This window comes from Oryzias latipes, chromosome 1 (assembly GCF_053564925.1).
Source record: "Oryzias latipes strain Hd-rR chromosome 1, Olatipes_Hd-rR_3.1".
Classification (NCBI taxonomy): domain Eukaryota; kingdom Metazoa; phylum Chordata; class Actinopteri; order Beloniformes; family Adrianichthyidae; genus Oryzias; species Oryzias latipes.
Genome location: NC_136237.1, coordinates 17,220,849 through 17,243,791, shown reverse-complemented (window position 1 = coordinate 17,243,791; position 22,943 = coordinate 17,220,849). Strand labels below are relative to the sequence as shown.

Here is a 22,943-nt window from a genome sequence, read left to right as displayed (position 1 = left end):
CAAATTACAACTTACAAATGTCTGACTGCTGTCATTGTCAAAGGAAGGGTATATTACAAAATATTGAGTTGAACTTCTGTTATTGACCAAATACTTATTTTTCAAATAAATTCTTCAAAAATCAGAAAAGGTAATTTTCTGGATTTATTTTCTCATTTTTTTCTCTCATAGTTAGGGTATACCATGATGAAAATTACAAGACTCTCTTTTAAGTGGTAGAACCTCCACAATTGGTGGCTGACTAAATACTTGTTGTACTGCATTAACATAGATTAAAAAAATCTGCATGGTTCATGTTGATCCCTTGTTTCTCTATAAAAATGCATGAAAACTGTACCAAGACAAGAAGGGGAAATTGTACTTCAGATATTTGAAAAGTATGTAAAAATCAATATGTACAAAACACAGTTTTCTGTACAGCAACAAGGAATTCTTTCGTTAACAAAAATGTCTGCTTTGCGGGCACATGTACCTGTGAGGATTTGTGTAGAGTAAAAGATCTGCCACTCCTTGGAACACTACAAAATAAAATAAAATACCCAATCATTCTTTAATGAGTTTCTCAAAGGAGCAGATCATCGAACTGTGTAGAGATGGGAGTCAGATTGGTCCTGTTTGTGGGCTTTACTGTTGGATAATCATCTGAACCAGTAAGGCAGCCAGCAGGAAGCGTGTTTGATAGCTGTTTGTAGTTCCTAGGAAGAGGAAATGGTTTCATCAATACAGGACCACATTCCATTCATGTTCCCTTTTCAATCATAAAATCAACATTTCTGTGTTTCAAAAATTTTAATTTGGTCAAATATTTTGAAGATCCAAATGTAAACTCACCACTGCCCTCAGATTGAGGGTTTTTCACTCTACATTTGCCACAGGTTTTGTGCAGTTTTGTGGAATTCACGAGCTGTGGATGTGCTGAAGGATCAAAATGACAAACAATGACAAATGAAAGCAGACAGCAAAATATTAGGGGTGTAACGATTCATTTTAACATTTTTAAATTAATATCATTATCTGTGGTTGCTGATACGATTAATGATATACGATATATGATATGATATTTTTCAGTCAATATTGGTTCATTTTTAAACGATTTGATCTGATTCACTCCATAAAGTTCAGCTCACTGTTGTTTTTCCACATAAAAATAATTGTAATGACACGTTATTAGAACGTTCTACCACACTGTATAGTCACATGTTTTTGCTAAATTCAAAGTGTTTCCACACACTGAACAGGAATGATGGACTGATCATTTTTGCTGTCATCTCGTGTGTGTTGGCCCCTGTTGGTCTTGTTTTTGTTGTAGTAAAACCCGTGTCTCAATGGAAATGGTATTTTCCAATATCAAATGTATTAGATTTATTTCATTTTGAAACGATTTCAGAACGATATTCTTTGATTAAAGACTAGCCTAAAAACAAATTGATCTAGTTGGATTATGGGAATATAAATCAATTCTTCGATTAGGTCGATTAATCGTTACACCCCTATAACACATTGAGGAATAGTGTAGACAAGTTACTTACAGAGCACTAGCAAAGGGAGTTTTTGCGATGTCACCACTAGCGGTTGTTGTGGTCCCTCCGGTCCCAGTTCCAGCTTAGCTTCACACCAGTACTGGGTTCCATTGTCCTCTTTACGGGGAACGATGCTCTGAGTGATGCTCTCGTTCACTGGAGTCTTCTGTCTCGTGTGGTTGAATTTGATTTGACTCAGCATTGTCAGCCCTTTATAAAAAGTCACAATAACTTTTTCCAAAGGTGCAACATCCTGAACCGTGCACTGCAGAGAATAATGGCGTCCCTCAAACAGCGGTCCAGTGTGATTGACATACGTGATGGAGACTGCTGTTGGGGGTTCTATGGAAAAACAGAGTGAGAGAAATTAGAAGCTGGATACATAATGCAAAGAGAAAAAGAAGTGAGTTTACTGACGGTAGACTGTCAGGGAGAGAGCCTTGTCACACTTCCCAGCCACATCAAACACAGCATAACACATGGCCTTGATGCTCCACTCAGTCAGTCTGTCCACACGCCAGACCAAAAACTCATCCAAAGTGGATTCAGGAGTACCCTGCAAGATGTAAGGACCACAATTACTAATGTATTCCTCACTTGTTAAATAACGGATGATATACCAGAAGGAAGTGAAACTAAAAAACAAAAGAAATTGCAAATGTTCTTTTTAAGCATTTGAATGTGATTTCTTGCTATGGACAAAAGCTAGAAGCATTTTTGTAATAACAGGCATAATGATATATCCTTCTTTACATGATATTTTTTTTCTCTCTAAACACTTCTTCCACTGTGGAACTTTTTGGGGAAATATTGCATTGTTTAGGTACTCTTTGAAAGGACATTTAACTTTGTAAAGCTCACTACATCAAAATATTGACAGAAAATTAAATGTAGTTGAAAATAAGATTTTTTTTAAACCCTTTGAAATCCCAAAAATAATTTATTTTTATTTTTATGGGATAGTATTAATTATGATACTTTGTGTGATTTGGTATGTTTTTGCTCACAGCGATGTTAGTTTAAGATGCAAAAAATATTGAGTGTTCAGGAAATTAAGCGCCTTAATTACCATTTGCATCAAATTAAATACAAACGTTTTTAAAATTGTGTAACTTTATTATTATGAATTGATTCATAATACATTTTGCATTCTTTCAATACAACACATAGTAATTAAAAAAAATTAACATCAATATAATTTGGGCTATTCTCACCACAAAGTTTTGAAAATTAGCTAAACCTTTCCCACCCAAAGTGTTTTTGAAATACCAGAGAAGCTGCCATTTTGAAATTGCCAGGAAAAGCCTTCTACTGCCCCCAGTGGAAGGATGATTAACTGCAGGGCAGAAAATATGGACCAAGTCCTGTACAACTACAGTATAAGATGTGATTATATAAATGGTTACATAGGGTTAAAAAACGTGTTTTTGGGGTTTAAGGTGACCTGGCAAACTAAATTGCAGTAATAAAAGCCAAAATAGAACCAACACAAAAGCAAAAGTAAAAAATAAAATAAAAAAGACATTGGGAAGCTCAGACTGAAGCCTGTTGCTCTGTGACTTTTAACATTTTATGACCTTGTTGATTTTTACACCGCGCATCTTCTATACAGAGACAGTGGGAAATTGTTACCACTCAAAATCCAAAAATGTTGTGATTTAAGTGTCTTTTTTGTTTGTTTTATTTGTTTGTATGGTGATGAAATCCAATGTGTCCCATTATCCTTTTCAGTTATGGTTGAAGTAACTCAAAATTTTAATACCAGTACTTTAATATTCTTTTAGTTGAATGACTAGATTCTTATATTTTACACACACTTGGATTTAATAAGAATCGTCTTTCCTTTTTAATGGAAAAAAACATGGTCTCTAATGTAGTCATTAAAACATTCACTTACCACTGAGACTTCCCAACCCAGGACAGGAAACCCCGCCTTCTGCTTGGAGCAGTTAGCTTTGACCGGATCTCCAAACCTGTAAAAGGAGTTTTCAATTAGACATGCACCTCCTTTAAATGACAGCTGGCTGTTATATTATTTAAACAAGGAGATTATCTATTGTAGGAAAGTTCTAAAAAAAAAAAAATCCCAAAACATTAAAATCTGTGCTGCTTGTTTTCCCACTAACCCAGTTCCTGTAGCTGCCTATTGGCAAGTCCTACCTAGTCCAGGTGATCAGATGCAGGTAGGGTTGTGAAGCACCAGAGGAATGCTGGTCTTCGAGAACCCGTATGAGTTTCAAATGCCGAAAAAGTAACCTTTACATCTCGACTGCACTTTCATCTTCACATTTTTCAAATAAACGTAGCTGCTTAAGAAATCAAGACAGGTTTTCTAAGTGTGTGGCAGGTAAATTGGAGCTCTGCTTTTGTTTTCATTTCAAATGTCCCCCCAATACATTCTAAACATGAAGAAGTGTGTTTTTTAAAACCTTTAAAAATTGTATATATATTTATGAATGAAAAAACTGAGCTTCAGGAGCTTTAGGATCCAAACATACCTGACCACTAAGGAGGAAGGTGAGATGCTGATGTCACAGCTGGCTATCTTTGAGGATTCCCCAGAGCTGGAGGTGAGGTGGGGGTTAGTGGATGGTAAGCTGAGAGAAGGAGAAAGCAAAGATGGGGAGTTTGTTAAAAATGGAGGAGGGGACATTTGTGATGGCACAGAGGGAGAAAATATGTATGGAAACAGGGCAGCTAAAGGGCAAAAAATGGTCAGAGTGTGGGAAAGAAGACAAAATAAAACAGAGTGGGTTATAATCAAGTGTGGGTGTGACTTACGCTTCTGCAACCAAACCCCCACTGATTACATCAAACCTTCAACAGCAAAAGTACTATTAATAATGCACTACTTGATTTCTATTTTGGATTTTTGTGAACTTGCCGCTGTCAGTCATGAACTTGTGAGTCACGTTCTCCTCTCTTTGCACAATACAGGCAAAGGGTCAACTGAAATTTGCCATCTCGCAAAATAATACCTTTTTCAATGATCTATTGTGCACCATTGTTTTAAAGCGCAATGAATACACCCAGTGTGTTCCTCTGAGGAAGGAAGGACACCCTGCCCAGTCAGAAGAACTCTCTCCTCCTTTGAATGAGCATTGTTCCACAAAATACTGAGCTGTTCTCTTGCTTATCACACTGATCTCGCTCATGGGAGGCTGTCAGAATTTACATCTTCATGTTTCTAACTTATCTTGCTGCCAACTGCTGCTGCTCTGTTTTTGCAGTTATGATGCCAGAGATGTAACATTACACTATCTGCCAATTTACAGATGAAGAAGACATAAGATATGGATATAAAAGATGATATGAAAAAACCCTTCAATTATGCATGATTATTTATTACAGTAGTTTGAAAGTTAACAAAATTTTGCTGACTAAACATCTTCAAATGTGTGTAGTAGGATGTGATGTATCAATATTTTAGGATTATTGAGTTGTTCTGTCTGTATATATATATATATATATATATATATATATATATATATATATATATTCAAAAAAAATCACGTTTTTAAAGAAAAACACTTGCAAAAATGTAAGTATTTATAATTCAATCTGAGTACACCAGTTGAGAACATGTGCTACAATTTTCTTTGTGCATTTGATCATTTTTCTGTGCATTTTATGCATGTTTATAAGTTAAATTATTTTGTTTAGAAGTTGGTGAAAAATTACAGTATTTAGAAAAATACAGCTCTAAATAAATGCAAAGAAAGTTGTAAGTTTTTCCTTTTTAGAGCTAAAATATTTCTGCTTTCTCATCTTCAGTTTTTGACAAATGATGTGTTTTTCAGATGAGCAGTTTTGGCCTGTTTGGCCCCAACTGTCACATTATTATTCCACGTGTTGTTTTACTCACCTGAGCCAAAGAGGCGGAACAGCACCAGCGTGACTTGCCCTCCACGAGCCCACATCTTTAATCAGTACAGTCTCTCACTCGGTGCACCTCTTTCAGATGAGATGAGCAGCTGCTGCTGGATGCTGGGGCTCTAAAGTGTGGGTGCCTGCCAGGGGCAGCAGGTTTTTATAGGACATGTGGGTGTATGCGCTTATCCAGCTTCAAGTGTGTCTGAAGCTGATGATCAGGCAGTTCCTTTGCTCTGAGCTGTGAAAGCCACCCTGGGCGTTCTCCGTTGGTATATCAGGAGAGGAAGGAAGGGAGGGTCAAGAATAATTCAGTGTAGTGCTGCAGATAGCGGGCAAGAAAAGAGTCCTCACACAGCTGATGTTGGGCTTATGGAGAAAACATGCCCATGTAAATTTAGATTCTGTGTCCAAGAACAGAAAGCTAAAACGCTTTTTTATACTCAGATTTATGGAGTGGTTTCACATGAAAAACATGTGGCATGTTTTTTGCTTTATTTCATCTGCATTTTTGTTCAAATTCATAAAATGAAAACATGTTTAAAAGAAAGAATATTTATTCTGCTATTTTTCTTTATAGTTCTTCATAGTTTTCCTTTTCTGAAAATTACCCCCCCATGGCATCACATGTAGTTCATTAAAAAAAAAAAAACATTTTGGAAAAATTCTGTAATGTTGGAAATAGAGTAATGGATCGAGGTCAGATGTGAAAGAATTTTACTTCCCTACACAGTTCTGACTTCCACCCCACTGATCGATGAGAACATTTCCTCATTAAAAACTTGAATTTTTTAACTTTGCACGCGATCAGTTAACGTTGAGTTTTGGGGTTTCTGCTGCTCTTCTGCCTCATGTTTTATTGGACCTCTAAACACCAGTAACATGAAATAAACACAACATGTATCCGGCATTGCCCTCTAGTGGACATTTTGCAAGATTGCTCTGTGTTCACTTCAAATTACTTTGATATGTACAGGCCATTACAACACAGTTGTCTCAACGGGCTTCACAATTGTACAAAAGATAAAATCAGTTATAAAATACAATCTGTAATTGCTAAACTAAACTAAACAGACTAAGATAAACTGGGTATCCCTGCCCTTAGACCCTGCTTCTGGGTAAGGGAAAATTCCTATAAAACATATTCCAGGAAAAAAAAAAAGAAACCTCCGGAGGGGAGTGGGAAAGAGGGACAACACAGTGTAACGCTTCTCAGATTATGTGACTAGGCGCATTAATCAGAGTTCGTCTCAGGGAGCCCAAGGTGTGTAAATGAAAACAAGACAGCGATGAAAGTAAAATGCAATCGATTGTATCTACAAAAAATAGACATTTAAACAATACAAAAAAAAACAACAACAACAAAAGGAACCGGGATATGGGTCTGAGTCCTATTGAGTGGTTTCCAAAAGTCTATTGGTTGGGATGTAGTTGAGGTTTGCTGCAGCTGAGGAGTTATTGAGGGTGGAAGTATCAGGATCTCAGATTTGGGTAGCTCGCCATCAAGTTGTAGATCAAAGCATACATAACAAAAAACCTGACCTAGAAAGGGTCAGAAAAAACAGAAGTCAAAAATTGGACAAAAACAAACCAGTCATTTTACTGGGTATACTGAAATAGATCAGATAAATCATCATTGTAGAAAGTAAACAAGAGAAAAAAAAATTCTTATCAAAAATCAAATAGCTGTTTCAAATAGAATTCAAAGTGTGTACACAAGTCAAACAATTCCATATCAAGGTTCAAGGTAAGTGGATAAAAGTTTTAAATCAAAAATGTACTCTGAAGTTACAAATTAATTTTATCCCATTATCAAAGTAGAACAATTTTAAACAAATTAAACTTTCAAATTTCAAATGTTGCGCAACATGGTTTTTCATTCCATTATCTAATTCAAAGACAGTGGCCATTTTGGCATCATGGAAATAAAAGTAACTAAAACAGTTCAAAGTGTTCAATTAACACAAAAGGAGGAAAGCGACTTAACAATGCTTCGGCTTGAATTCAGCCGACTAAATTAAAACAACCAAACAAGAACCATTAAATAAAACAAAGTCTCAAAGGTGAGGCAGCATTAGCTTAGCTCTGTGATTATGATAAAGCTTTTTTCTGTTTTCGGTGTCGCGACCGCAAAAACTCACCGATGAGCAGGTCTCTTTGGGTTTAATGAAATGGAAATTTTGAGGTTTCCAAATATGTCTCAAGAAGGTGTTTTAGGGGTCCTGGTGTGGCCACAGCAGCAGCAACAGCTGAGAGCAGGAAGTAGGAAGAAGCATGCAGGAAGTGCACCCACTGACCTGGAGCTTATATACACAATTACCCTTTCAAAATAAAGGCGGGGCCAGGTGTCCCCACTTAGTCTGATGGCTAGGGGTTACAACAGGAATCGCACTGCATCAAACAGAGGCATGGAGAAGTAAATGATGAATAAAGGAGAGGAGAAGTAGAAGAGAATAGAGGACAGAACCCCAGTGAATCATCATTTCTCCAGCTTCTGACTTCTAGCAGCCAACTAGCAACTGGTTGTTATTTAAGCTCAATTCAAACATGTTAATATTAAGTTGCATGCACTATGGTACTTTGAGCAGATGGTAATAACAATAACAATGATATACAATCTACATTTTTAGAATATCAATTCAGATACAATATTGTATTACTCTAATCAGTCTTCAGCTCCACATTTGAAGGTACCCTTTTTATCTCATACTGATGTCTTAAGACCCACTTCGATCATCTTGTGATTTGTTATAAAAGTATTCCCAGCAGTCTTTTAATTATGATTATGCTGTTTTTAGCCAAAATCAAAAAACCTGTGTCATTTTCTAGGACATAGTTTTGCAGAGCTGCAGTAAGTCATTACAAATTTGCCTCTGAGTTGTGGGCAGGACCACTGACACAGAGCAACCCAGCTTCCCTTCCCTTCCCCGTCGTGGGGTGGAACGGACGGGGGAGCTTGTGGCCCGCCCATCATAGTTTCGAAGTCACAAATAAGCTCTTTTTTAAACTGTTTTTTTGTCTGTTCCTAAATCAGAAACAATAAAATATATGTTCTCCATCATGAGGAAAATGTCACAAAAATCCGATTTTCATCATAGTGAGTCTTAAAACCAACACAACAGGTTTCAATTTCACTTTTGACTTTGCACTTATGTGAAAAGTGAAAATTGGGTTCATCCTTATTTAAAAAAGGAATTAGAGAGAATGCCTGTCTTTAACCAAAAGCATACATTTTAATTTTTGAGTAGATTCAAACAGTAGGCTATTATGTTTGTTCTCGTATCTGATAAGCCAGGTAAGTGATGGCAGATGTGATGTGATTTATTTTGTTTAAATATCATTTTTTTTCTTGCTTGGTCCAATAAAGTTCATAGTGTCTGTATTATAAACTGACTTTGTAGGTTCTTCTGTTATCAGACACGGTTGTGTTTTTTCACATACCTGACTGATCCTCTAATGATGTTAGATTTGTACTTGACTGTCAGTCCAGACTACTATTGGATACTTAAGAAATCCCAGTGGTGTATACGGGATTTCTTGTGCCATATCAGCTGTGGTGCAGAGGTGAAGCGGTCCTTTTATGATTGGGAGATCACAAGTTCGGTTCCAGCCCTGCCTGCACATGTCTGGAAGTGTCCTTGGGCAAGGCACTGAAGCCAAAATTGCCCCTGGTGGTTATAGATAGGATGGCGCTGGTGTTAGACAACAGAGCTGCCTCCAGTGTGTGAATGTGTGTGTGCATGAGTGAAAGGGATTGAGACTGTAAAGCGCTTTGGACCTTCTAAAAAGGTAGTAAAGCGCTGTTTAGGTATACAGCATTTTCCATGTTTATAAAAGAAAACACACTGTATAACCTTGAATTTTTTTTAGCTTTCTTGGAGTAAAACAATATCTTATTCCAGTTTGTGTAATAGTTTGCACTTATAGAATGATTCTATCAGTCATTTATTCAGAGGAAATGGAACAGGTTTGACTGATGTCCTCTCATTTGCATACTCGAGTGTGGAGACAGAGCTGTAGGAAGGTGTGAGGGTTTTGTATTATGCGAAAAGTCTAGAAGAAAGAACAAGTCCTTCAGGGTGAGATGCTGTCTATCCTGATATCTTAACTCTGACAGGAAACTTATCTTTTTTACTCAAGCTTTTAACTCCAATGAGCAGATTTAGTGGGCCAGCTTGTTCAATTTGACTGTTAATTGCTATTTTTGTTTATTGTTTCTATTTTGTTGCTTAGTGATTTTATTTATATTTGACTTCATGCTCAGCACTTTGGTTGCTCCTGGTTTTATGAGTGCTTTATAAATCAATTGATTGATTAATACTCTGATCCAAAGGGTTTGGTTCCAATTTTATCAAAGAGTTTGGCAGGAATGATTGAGTTAAACAAAAGACTAAAAGAAATACTGATGCTTTAGAGTTCTAATAGAAAATGTCAATCAAATAAATGGCGTCCTCCACAGATGTGTTGGTCTTGTAAACAAAATGCTTGCTGTGCAGGAAAAGTGAGGTTTTTTTTGTTGCTTTATTTTATGTCCAGATGAAAGAGACTGATGATCTCCTGAATGCTTTGTTTTTAGAACAAATTATTTTCTGGACTTTTCAGAGTCCAAAAAAGAATATGGTCAACTTTTGATTTAATCCTATTTATTTTTTACCTGGGCTTGTGTGAGTACTTTCATTTTCAGCTCCTGTAGAGGTCCAGCTTCACCTTTTGTTGCTGACTCTGCCTCTTGCAGAGCTGATGGTGGCCTCTCCCTATACCAATCACCAGGCTGGGAGAGAAAAAAGCTCCCAGAAACCCTTGCTTCAGTTGCAGTTGAATTCCTTGGGTGGAATTGATTGGTATTCAACCCTTGGGTGGAATTGAAGCCTGATTTCTGACCTAGCTGATTTCCATCCCTGTCGTTTTTCCCTTTGTCCCTAAGCTTTTAAGTTTGGTCATGTGGTTCAGTTCCTGTTTGTTTTTCTCTTTAACAGCTGTTATGCAACAGCTTTCAGTTTGATTAGTTGTTAATTATTGTTAAGTATTTCTGTTAATATATTACTTCTTTAAACCTAAGAAGTATGTTCATTATTTATAGCTAATTTATAGCTCAGTTTTGTACCAGTTTTTTTCAGCTGAATCATTTTCCATTTGTTTTGTTTCGTTCCCTGCTTCAATCACCCAAATAAAAAACATTTTATCCCTCCTGGTTTTAATATTTTCCTTATGTTACCCATTTCTCCATTTTCTTCACGTAAGTACGGTGGCTCTGAGGTGAAAATCCCATCAACAAGGATGACAAAAACAACAAAAAAAGAAAAACAAATAATAATAAAAAACAACATTAAATTGTAGACACCAAAATAAAATTCTGAAAATCAAAATGGAAAAAAAATTAATTTAAATTGTCAAAATTACTTTTGAAAATTCTTTGTAATAATTTTTTTCATTTGTAAGAAGCCCTGCAACAATGTATTTTTCATTAAAGTTTGAGCTTTTAAAGCTGACTGTCTGTATTATATATATATATATATATATATATATATATATATATATATATATATATATATATATATATATATATATATATATATAAATTATATACATATATATTATAAATTTATATATATATGTATAAATATATAGATATATGAATTAATATATCTTATATAAAAGCTACCACCATGCCACCATGCCACCAGGGCTATAGGAAGCATTGTCATGTGGGTGCCGAAGACCCCACATGACAATGTGGGGTCTTCGCACTCCGCCACCGTCGGCCAGGCTTCTCAAGCAGGTGTGTCTCCTATATAACTCATTGGTAAGTCCCTTTGCAAATAAGGAAAATATTTAGCTCCAAACTGAATACTAAGCTAAAAACTTAAACATTTAGCTCCAAACTCAATATTTTCTTAAAAAGCTACACATTTAGGTCCAAACTAAATAATTAGTCAAAAAGCAAAATATTCCATTTGTGCTTGTATATTTAATTAACAAATAAATATTAAGCTTAAATGTTTACTTTGGAAAATATGTAGGTCAGATCTAAATATTAATTTGCAAACTAACTAGATATTTAGTTTACAAACTAAATGTCTAGTTTGTAAACTAAATATATTATTCTTTAAAAATATTTATCTTTAAAATAAATATTTAGCTTGCTAAATATTTTCTAACTAAATATTTACTTAGCAAGTGTAACATTAAAAGGTTAAAATATGCTAAACTTTAGGCTAAACATTTTTTGTTGGACAGGAAAGAAAAAAAAATCAGGCAAGAAGAGAGAGGGATGTTAGAGAGGAGTGGTAGGAGAGTGATTAAAGAAGGGGGTGGGGAGGTGGGGGGGGGGTAAAACCATGTAGCAGCATAAAGCAAAAAGTTGCTGGATTTTTATAATCATTACAGTGAGGTTCAGATGTAATACAAATCTAGAAGGGGCGGGGCCTGTCCACACACACCCAAATGTTGTCAACATACCTGTTGGCTCCAAAAATATTCACATACAGACATGTCATCATCTACACAATACAACTAACGTTCACACCCATTCTTATGGATTCAGACTAACACGTGTGAAATATTACATTCAGTCAAGCAAACTATTTGTGCAAAGTTGAGCTAACACCTGTGCTCGAGTGAGTATTTATGTTCTTCTAAGGGGGATGATGGAATGTAAAAAGAAGGAGGGAGAGTGCCCAGCCATCCCCACACCAGGGCCCCCACCGCAGCAGTGGCAGCCAGAACCCCCCAACACCCGAGCGGTAGCAGATAGAGAACAACCGCCCACTGGGCAATCACATCCGCCACCCAGGCCAGGGCCAGCAGGACTGCCACAGGGGCCCCCAATGCCAGAGAGCAGGGAGGCAAGGAGACAGAGAGTGCAAGCTCCAGCCCAACCAGAAGAGCAGCCCCCCACCGTGCCAGGAGGGCCCAACGTGGGGCCTCGCACCAGGAGAGCATCCCCAGATGAGCACCCCACCACCACCCAGGGGTTCTGAGCATCCCCCCACCCCAGGCACGAATGAGGGCCCCCCAAGGGAGATCCAGGCAGCTACCCACCCAGCCCACGGTTGGTCCAGGAGAAAGCAAGGCAGGGGCCAGCCACCCCCGGCCGGGAGGAGGACACCCAAGAAAAGTGGGGGTCCACAAGGACTGTTGTAAACATGGCTCACCCACAGTTGGAATTTTGGAGAAGGCGGGCGCCCGAGGGCAAGAACCAGAACCCCCACCACTGGAACACGGACACCCCCAGTCTCAGATGTGATGTGATCCGCGGCTCACGTGCTTGCCAGAGAACTCAGGGACCCTTCTCCCTGTGTGGAGAGATGGCCGTCGGACCAAGGAAGCCCCCCCACACACACACACACACACCCTACCAAGGGTCCTACATGACTGAGGGGCAATTAAAACCGAGAGGAGAGGGGCCAGTTTCCATATGGCAACCACTGCCAAGGAGCCACCCCCACCCCCCCCCCCCAGGTGCATTGCAGGCTGATCCCTACCCCCCCATCACTCTAATAAGTGATTCTATGAGGAAGAGGGTAAGTTGGGGTAATTGCTGTTAAGATTCGACTGAGTCACTTTACAAACAGCGCCCCATTCATGACCATTTTTTTTTTCATTTAGGACAGGGGTTTCAAACTCATTTTGGTTCGGGGGCCACATTCAGCCCATCTGATCTCAAGTGGACTGGACCAGTAATGTAAAGGCAAAATAACTGCTATGTTTTAGTTTTTTTACTCAGTTGGAAAAAATGCCTCAACGAACATAGTTGCCTGATCACTTGCAGCCAATGGATCTTAAATAAAATTAATTTCACTTCAAAAAAAGTTGGTCTATTCAATTTTATACAGACTGAAAATTTGACATCTGACACTGAAGCAATCCCGATAATAAACTCAAAAGGGGCTGGAGAAAAAAACGAAACACTGGGCATTAAATGTAAATGTCCAAACCATTAAAAATTAATTTAAATTAAACCTGCTAACATTTGTGAACATGAGAATTTAACCTCCCTTTCTCTCCTTAAACTTCACCCAAACATCAATTTCAGGATTAAAATCCTGTGCAGAAACACATTTACTGTCATTAAAGTCTGCAAAACACAAGGAAATGTCCAAGAATCTTTTCTTGGTTTCTGCCTGAATTTTGTGGCAACACCTACTTTCTTCCTGACTTTTGATGGGGCGCCATCAGTGACCAGACTGACATCACATGACAAGTTCACTCCAAAATCGTCTGGCGTTGTAACTAGAGAGCTGACTATTTCATCAGCTGTTGCTGTGTCCATCAACTCAAGAAACTCTGCTGTGACGTCTCTTTAACATCTCTGATAAATATACACAGCTGTATATATCTGTGATGTTGGTGTTTTCATTAATAGCAACCGAAAATGCAACAAATGACTGGATTCCTTCATTTGGCATCCAAGTCTCCTAAGAGATGCAGAGATGTTGGATCTGTAAACATAATCCTTGACAGACTCATGTTGGCAAAAGTCGACTGCTTATAGGGGCACAAGTTCACCTCTGAAAAGGTTTTGGATGTTTGCACCAACGTGTTTACAATAAGGTAGCTGTCACTGCTCCATCACTGATGTCAATGCTGCAGTGAATGCAAACATTTGTTTTTTTAGTCCAGCTAATAGTTGGTAAATCTTCTCTTTTCTTAACAGCAAATGGTAAAACTTTTCTTTATGGTGAGTCTCATAGTGGTGCTAAATGTTGTATTCTTTGAACACTGTCACCTGTTGATGACATATCAAGAATGGGGGTTTTGCATTCAGCTTTGTTGGAAAAAAACCTCTGTCCATTTTCCTGGAAAGCTCTTCACTCCACTTCACTTTTTGACAACATTTTGGTCATTAGGGTGTCACTACTGATCATCCCTACAGCAAGATAACAATGGTGAGGCTCATAGGGAACCAAAGTGCATCTTACCCAGACGCAGAGCTGTTAGGTTTCGCTTTTGGCACATGCAGAGATATGATGTTTCAGCTGTTTTGCTTTTCCTTTGCTCCCCCTAGTGGAGGAATAGCGCATTTCGGTTATTTCTTTAAAAAAATCATAACTCGCCACAGGAATGGACTAGAAACTTGCTTTCTTTTTTTAAGCATCCTTTTGGTTTTTACTCTTTATGTGTGGACTTAACCACCTGGCGGGCCGGATACAGTATGTTTGAAACCCCTGATTTAGGATGTTAAAATTATAGTTTTCAACTATGACTGAAAATAGCAAAAATATTTACTGTTGGGGTCTTGTCCGGCTTTCGCAGATTCGGATGGTTCTGGACGCCAAAAAATGACGTGCAGTTGGGAAATGAAAAGACACACAAGAGTTTATGAGGGGCCGTAAGAGAATATATGTATGCGAAAGAGAGTATATATGACTGTGAGAGCAAGAATGTATGAATGTGAATGGTTCAGAATAAATAATGTCTTATACGGCCCCTCATAAGAGTTTGCATGAATTTTCAAACCTTTTGCAAAAGGGGAGAGGTGGAAAACACGACCTGTTAGGCTTTGTGGCTGTCCAGTCTCTGTCCTCAAGGCAAAAGGCTTTTTTTTTCCCATTATTCAGTAAGGGAAGATGAAAACATACAAAATACGTCATTAGAATGGTGTATTTTTGTCTAGTCTGCATTGCAGGTGTCGTGGCTCCATAAACACTCCAGTACAGAAAGAAAACAGTGACCAAAAGTCAAAAACAGGCTACTGGTGACCTTGGTACCTAATATCTGTTACTGTTACTTGTGGCTACATAGATACGCAGTAGCGCCCCTGGGCGGTAGTTAACCCGCCTCCTTACGCATGGGTACTTCTGGTGGTAGTTTTAGTACTGGTGTCAAGCCAGCCCTCTCTCGTCGAACGGCTGTAAATTGAGCACTCTCTCAAATACGGTGTGCCGCTTTTTTACATACATTGCGGTAAAAGCAAGAATGCCTTCATTTGGGTAAATGCAAAGTGTAAGAACTGTCATTATACTCATATGTATATACTATTTACACATACGCCCCCTCCCCGTATAAATCTGTTATTACAGCGTTATTGTCATATGTTGACAGAGCTGTAAAATGAAAACTCCTAGATCCACAGAGTCATTTCACTTCTCACTAATAGATACCAACCTGGTGATGTCTTAAAATAAGTTTCAGATGGATCTGATGTGGAATTTCAAAATAAAACCCCAGTGAAATCTGTTATTACAGCATCATTGTCACATGTTGACAGAGCTGTAAAATGAAAACTCCTTGTTTCCACAGAGTCATTTCACTTCTCACTTATAGATACCAGCCTGGTGATGTCACAAAATAAGTTTCAAATGGATCTGATGTGGAATTTCAAAATAAAACCCATTAGAAATCTGGTAGAAATGTGTTATCGCCATATGATGACAAGGCTGTAAAATGAAAACTCGTAGTTTCCACAGAGGCATTTCACTTCTCACTTATAATATCCTACCTGGTGAGGTCACAAAATAAGTTTCACATAGATCTGATGTGGAATTTCAAACTAAAACCCAGCTTTTTACAGCTTTGTCAACTTATGACAATAACACATGTATAGCAGATTTCTAATGGGTTTTATTTTGAAATTCCACATCAGATCCTTCTGAAACCTATTTTGTTACATCACCTGGTGGGGCACTATCAGTGAGAAGTGAAGGGACTCTGTGGAAACTAGGAGTTTTCATTTTACAGCTCTGTCCACATATGACAATAACCCTGTAATGACAGATTTCAATTGGGTTTTATTTTGAAATTCCACATCAGATCCGTCTGAAACTTATGTTGTGACATCACCAGGTTGGTCACTATCAGTGAGAAGTGAAATGACTCAATGGAAACTAGGAGTTTTTTTCCTAAACATAAGTGAACATTATAGTAAATCCTCTTCAATATATGATTTCAATTTTGTCTTTAATTGAAAATTCACCTGAAACATATAATTAAATATACACATATAAATATATAGTTATATACGGGGGAGGGGGGCGTATGTGTAAATAGTATATGAGTATAATGACAGTTCTTACACTTTGCTTCTACCTGAATGAAGGCATTCTTGCTTTTACCGCAATGTATGTAAAAAAGCGGCACACCGTTTTTGAGAGAGGGCTCACTTGACAGCCGTTCGACGAGAGAGGGTTGGCTTGACACCAGTGTTTTACTGGTGGTTAGTGTACAGTCTTCCTGTTAGAACTTCTTGAAAAACGAAACAAACGAAAGTAAACCCGTTTCCTTTCCTTTAGTTTAGAGCTGCATCTTCGGCTGCAGAGCGGTGAGTGACTCGCTTTGGCTTTAGTCAAACAAAGTCTCAGCTTTGTGCCGCTGCTTTTGCTTCTTAGAAAAGGAGTAATAAACTAGACTGCAGCTCATCCTGTAGCGACGCGGTCGGTAGATCAACGGAGCTGAACCGAGCCGGAACGGTTCCGTTGATCTGTAGCGCGCTCCTCGGGAGCCGGTCATTCACCCGTGAATACATGGACTGTAGGAACTGAAATATTATTTACATCAAAGAGCAGTTAAGATACAGTAAATTGTTGCTCCATAATTATTATACGCGTCACTGACCACGAAGTAGTAACGTAGTTTACCACTTGGCTATAGAATGTATTTTCATAATACTGACAGAACGAATTTTCTTATCTAAAACAGTTATAATTAAATAAATAAAATAAATAAATACAAAAAACATTGCTGTTTCCTGTAACCGTGGGAACATTTGTTTTAATAAACACATTTTTTACAATAATAACTATCCATAGAGTGTGTGTCCCACAGCATGCATGCAACCCTTTGACTGTATAGAGAAAACTGGAATGAGCGAGACTGACGTCAGCCATAGAAAATACCTTTCTTCCAGCTCCAGCAAAATGAAGTCACTTCAGTCCTCATTTTTCCAAGATGCGGGCATGGGTTGTTCTGAGGCAACGTTTTTATGGCAACTAGTGTCACCAACCAGGAGTAAGCTTGTTGGACATCCACACCCCTTCCACTGCGAGGAAGGGGTGTGGACGTTGGGAGAATCTGTCAAATGTTCACGGTGGGGGCCAGCGGGCACCACATGCTTTTACTGAGGCATCTGATTTGTCAGTTTAATGTAAAGAAAAACAAAAAGGATTAGCAAGAAAAAAAAGTGTTTATAGCAAGACTGGTAATTCTGACAAATATGTCTATTTGTCAATAGAAGTCTGGCTGTGTCAGATTCCTGCACTACTCACCACATAGTGCACTATAAAGTGCGTTCGCCATTTTTTAGTACGGTCCAAATCTACAATTCCCAAATCGAGTGCCCTAGAAATTTCCCAGACGTCTTTGCAAAAAACCAGTGTGCATCGATGCTGACAAGATTGGCGAATTTAGACCAGAATGCATTGCGTTTGAACAATTTTTGCATCCTTTGCAAAAATGTATTTAAATGTATTTTTTGAATAAAATATCAGCGTTATCACAACACAGTGGATTCATAAATAGTTGTTGCAAAACGATCATTACAATTAGATATTCACGTCGTGAAATCGATGACGTCATATTCGCCGTTTAAAAAAAAAATAGTTGTGGGAACTTTGTCCAAATTTCTTTTAAAATCCAGGGCACCACATAGTCACGCACTATATAGCTTTCTTAGTAGTTAGGGGTTAGGGTGGGAATTCGGACATAGCCTATGGGATTTTGGTCTCTTGGAGCCAGCAGGTACTTCCTGTTTGGAACGCAAGGGGGGAGGAGTCACTCAGTTCAGTTCCTTTATGCAGTCAATGATGCAACCCTGTTACCATAACCTTTTTATAATGCTAAAGAAGATTATGAGTGAGAATCACATGATATGCTGGACTTGACATCATCAAACGGTTTACCAAAGGTTACGTTTTCCCCTCTGTTCTATTTGTCTTAACATAGTTAGCCTAGATTAAATGTCTCGCTCTACCCCATGCATCACATATGATCAGAGTAAGAGAATCCTTTTTATTTTTTTTTAACTTCTTAATATAAGGGAGTTTGTCGTCTTGGTCATCAGCAACTCCCAGCTAAACAACTAGCTTCTTCTCCTAAGAGAAAGCTAATATTAGTACAGACTTGCAACCCTGTTAACAGCAAAAGTTTTTAATTTTTTGCAGGTTTCAAGTTTTGTAATCATCATATAATGTAAAAAGAAATGTACAGTTGATCTGTAAGCTAAGCTAACCAAGCCTTTGATATTTGACCACCTATAATTAATCAATATGTAGCAGGAAATCAGAAAAATTCTTCCAATTCTGGAATGACCCTATACTTTGAATGAACGAGGATTGACCTTTTGACCCCTCCCCTAAATGTTTTTCTGCATCCAGCTGCAGACACAACACTGCAGCTCACATTACACATCTGATAAACCTATGAGAATCAAACCCAGCATTTGCAGCAGGGTTTGAACACATTCACCACTGATCCACACAGGCGATCCTAGGGACAAAAGCCATATGGAGGAACACACAGGAGAAATTTGTATAGCTCTGGGCCCTTCTGGCTCAAAAATGTTGTATTTCAAACTTTATTAAATATTTTTAGTCTTACAAATTTTTTCTTAACTTTTTGAGCTCAATCTTTTCCCGAATAAAGGACAGGGGCACAATGTTGGTTATAAACATTGATTATATTTTTAAAAGTTTATAAATCTCCAAACATTGTCATAGTTTTTACACAAAGTTGTAGTTTTTGTGGGTTAAACAATTGCTGCTGCAAAATAACAGAAACAAAATCAACAAAAGAAGGTTAAAAAAATAGTAAAAACATCAGCCACTGATGAAACGTTTCTTTAAATTTCTTTTATGTGGAATAAATCTGTTACAAAACTAAAATAATTTCTTTATTATTTTTTTAATCAACAGACTCAACTTTGTTTTTTAATGTGTGGCAAAAAATATGGATGGAGAATTTTGTAGTAATGCCAAATTTAGACACAACCAGATTATTATTATTTTGATCTGTAGAATTTAAACCCATTCAGAGCAGAAACTGTATGATAAATACTTCTATTTATAGGTGTGTCTAAGGTTCTCTTTTAAAGTACATCCTAATGTGAGGTATCCTAGCTACAGTCTCAACACATGCGGCTTCAGGTGGAAGAGAAGTTATTCTATAGAAAATGTCTGATATACGTTTTCAGACTGTAATGTTGTGAAAGCAATATCTATAATACAGCTGTTACACTGAATTTGCTTTGTGTGGGTTCCAACTTAGGCTTTTTATGTTGTGAAGAAAATTGCAAAGAAAATTGAACTTTAATAATAATTCAGTCACATGTGTGTGTAACTGCAGACATGTGACTTTGGCCTACCTTTCTTAAAAGAGAACTTGAATAAACTGTATTAGAACCATGAAAACCCTGAGAAGTAAGGAGTGGTTTGTTTTTCCTACTCCATCAGGAGTCGCCACAGTGAGTCATCCCTCTATTTGACCACGTGATTTGGCCTCAGTTTTGTGGCAGATGCCCTTCCTGACCCAACCCTTACAATTTACCCAGTATCAGTGTATGGAAACACTGGAAAGCTGCTATAACTCACAGCAACTGATGGTCCCAGTTGGTCTCCCAGATGTGTCCAGGGTGGCTGCTTTGAAAAGATTGCGTTATACTCAAACTGCACATATACATGCTGTTAATCTTCATCAAGCTTTCAGAGAAACTTACATGTTTTCCTTCTTTCTGTTTAGCTAAGGAACCATGGCGGTTCAAAAGCTGCTCCTTGAATCTCTGGAGCAGTTGCGCACGGTTGACTTCCAAAAGTTTCAGTGGTACCTCACAGAATGGGTCCTTCAAAGCTTTAAATCAATCCCTCGGTCCCACCTGGAGCATGCATCCAGGCCAGAAACAGTGACTAGGATCGTTGAGAGATACGGAGAGGATAAAGCAGTGGAAATCACTATTCAGATCTTAAGGGAGATTGGAAACAACAATGAAGCAGAGAAGTTGATGAAGGCCCACTCAGGTGATAAAGAGCTTGTAATTGAACTTACTTTACCACCTATTTGCAGCTTTTGATAATTTGTCTGTACTAACTCTCATAATCGATCTCCTTTAAAGCACAGGTGTATTGATGGCTTCATCTTCCACCACCCCCTCCTCTGTGACGGCCCCTGCAGCTCCAGCTACAATGCTGGCTAAGGACAAAAGCGCGATTGTTGCCCCTACCATCAGCAACAGCACCATCGGAGAAATAAATATAACCTTTAGAAAACATAGCTGAACAACAAATCCTGATAAATTCCTGACTTAATGCATTATTTAGGTTGAAATAGAAACCAAATAGTTTAATTTTGAGATTTACCTTTAAAAAAAAAGACAAATCAATCATTGACCATTGTTCGTTGAGATGAAACTGAGTGCTTGACTTACTCAAGGACAATATAATAGGAATGCCGAAAAATTAATAAAGCTGAACGTGACTTGTAACTTAAACTTACCTGTGACCTATTATTGTCATTACCGGTACTTAAACTGTACAATTCAAATAATTAAAATAAGAAACAAAGGGTCCATACTCCTCACAAATTATTTCTAAAAATATTCATTTTTAATCTCCAAACTGCTGAGTAAAACACAGTGAGGCATGTTTTGTAGAAATATGTTTTTTTGAAGAGGAATCGCTATTTTTTATTCTGAATATTTACATCCCTGAATCTGCAGGCGCATTTATTTCTAGCAGGTGTGCCTGGACTATTCCAATGTGTTGGGGTTTTATTTTTTGGGCAAAAAAGCTTCTAATGCAGACATAAGTGTGAGTCAAAAATTGTATTTCTTGATCATGTGTATTATATAACATTAACACCAGAGGTTTACATCCGCTGCAGAAAAAGACAGGTAACTCAGTCTATTTTTTTCGCATTTAATAAGTCCTCACTCATCCAGTTGAAGTTATTGTAAAAATAATTTGTTGTAAAAGATCGAGTTTTAGAAATGTTTTTTTTTTTTAAGGTCAAAACTGTTAAACAAATACACATTTACTGGACATGTGTAGCTTTCCAGATCAACTTTAACTTGAATGAAAATAGTTGGTATTCATCAAAATTCTTCTAGTTATATTTTACTGGGAATATGCTCTGAAGAGATTAATGAGAGCGAATGCAAACAACAACAAAAAACAACATTGTTTTAGTTTGTAAGCAACTTTGAAACTGTATCGGAACCATGATTAAGTGATGAGTTTTGTTGGCCCATTTGCAGCCCAGCTTTTCCTTCCTGTCTTATGTTTATATTATATTTCTAAAGAATAGATTTTATTTTGTGGGCCGATATTATTAGTACAGTCACCAAAGACTGTGCCACCACCCGAATCTCACACTTTTTACGTTATCAGACTAAAGGTGTTTATTCTGTTTGCATGTGCACTCTGTAACCTGACTTGTTAAACTGATTTGGAGGATCAAGCTTCTCTATTAGAAGGCCCGCCTTGCATGTGTTGGTTTTCTCAGGGAACTCCAGCCTCCTCCCACCGTCCACAAACATGCTTTACAGGTTAATTTGGTTGTCCTTTTGTGTGAATGTGAGTGTGCATAGGTATGTGATCTGTGGCCCTGCAACAGACTGGCGACCTGTCCAGGATGTCCCCTGCCTTCACCCACAAGTTGCCGGGAGAGGCTCCAGCTGCCCTGTGACCCCAAAAGGGAAAAACTGGTTTAGAAGATAAATAAACCTTCTCTATCATTAAAGAAAATATCCTTTCATTAAAAGTACTGCAAACTCTCTGTATAATTGCACTTTTTGTTGAGAACTCTCTTTGGAGGTCTGAAGTCATAGGAGGATCTGGCTTTACTTTGGATGGTAAAATGTCCCTATATGACTAAAAGCCCCCAAATGGTCCATTACTTCCCACACTGTATTTCTTGATAAGGAAAACACTGGACAACTCTTATGAAAGATTTACAGAAACAGGACTTTCACTAAAAGCTCTTCAAAGAAGATTCCCTTTTACTCTCCCTGAAGGACTTACTCCAGACTCCTTGGGAATGTAAGGTTTATGACTTCATCCACGGAAGGACACACAAACTCCACTCAGGACAAGCAGAGATGAACATTTTATTTGAATTACCTGTTTCCACGAATAAAAATTTCAAATATCTATTAATTTATTTTGTTGTGTTGAATGTAAATAACCTGACATGAAATTGACTAAACTTTCTTCACAGATCTAAACTGGAAGGATACAAAACTTTCATCATAATCTTTGTGATGACATGAATATTTTATCTGCATATTTGAAGATGAGTTTTCACATTTAATCATATATTGATAAACTGAATGTTAGGAGTGGATTGTGTTGAATTCAATTCAAGTTTTGACTTAATCCTTGTTATGTGAAACATGATGCTCAATGAAGTTAGAGCCACTGGAGGCGTGTGCTTATAGCTATTAGCTGATAGGAAGGCCTCTTCTGAGGTCAATGGGTGATGGACAGCCTCACCTCAGATTTTAATTTCAGAAAAATTCTGAGAGAGACAAGAATGAGAAAACCTTAGGAGGGAGGAGAACCACCGTTGTTTGCCTGGTGAGCCACCCTGGTGAGGAGACCCTCTCAGCCAAACTGTTGCAGCTTCATG

At 37.8% G+C, this 22,943-nt stretch overlaps 2 protein-coding genes across 2 annotated transcripts; one reads left to right on the top strand and one right to left on the bottom strand.

The window, feature by feature from the left end:
- Positions 1-531: 531 nt before the first annotated feature.
- LOC101169665 (intercellular adhesion molecule 2) lies at positions 532-5,597 on the bottom strand. Its single transcript, XM_011478126.4, has 7 exons — positions 5,386-5,597; positions 4,019-4,217; positions 3,418-3,493; positions 1,938-2,076; positions 1,530-1,862; positions 832-915; positions 532-695 (listed from the first exon to the last, which is right to left on the bottom strand). Exons 1-7 carry the CDS (start codon positions 5,438-5,440, stop codon positions 625-627), a joined length of 957 nt encoding a protein of 318 aa, XP_011476428.1. The 5' UTR covers positions 5,441-5,597; the 3' UTR covers positions 532-624.
- Positions 5,598-16,508: 10,911 nt separating this feature from the next.
- Positions 16,509-22,091, top strand: LOC101169912 (pyrin-like). Its single transcript, XM_078950305.1, has 3 exons — positions 16,509-16,650; positions 20,061-20,335; positions 20,436-22,091. The coding sequence occupies exons 2-3, from the start codon at positions 20,071-20,073 to the stop codon at positions 20,591-20,593; spliced, it is 423 nt and encodes a 140-aa protein (XP_078806431.1). The 5' UTR covers positions 16,509-16,650; positions 20,061-20,070; the 3' UTR covers positions 20,594-22,091.
- The last annotated feature ends 852 nt before the right edge of the window (positions 22,092-22,943 follow it).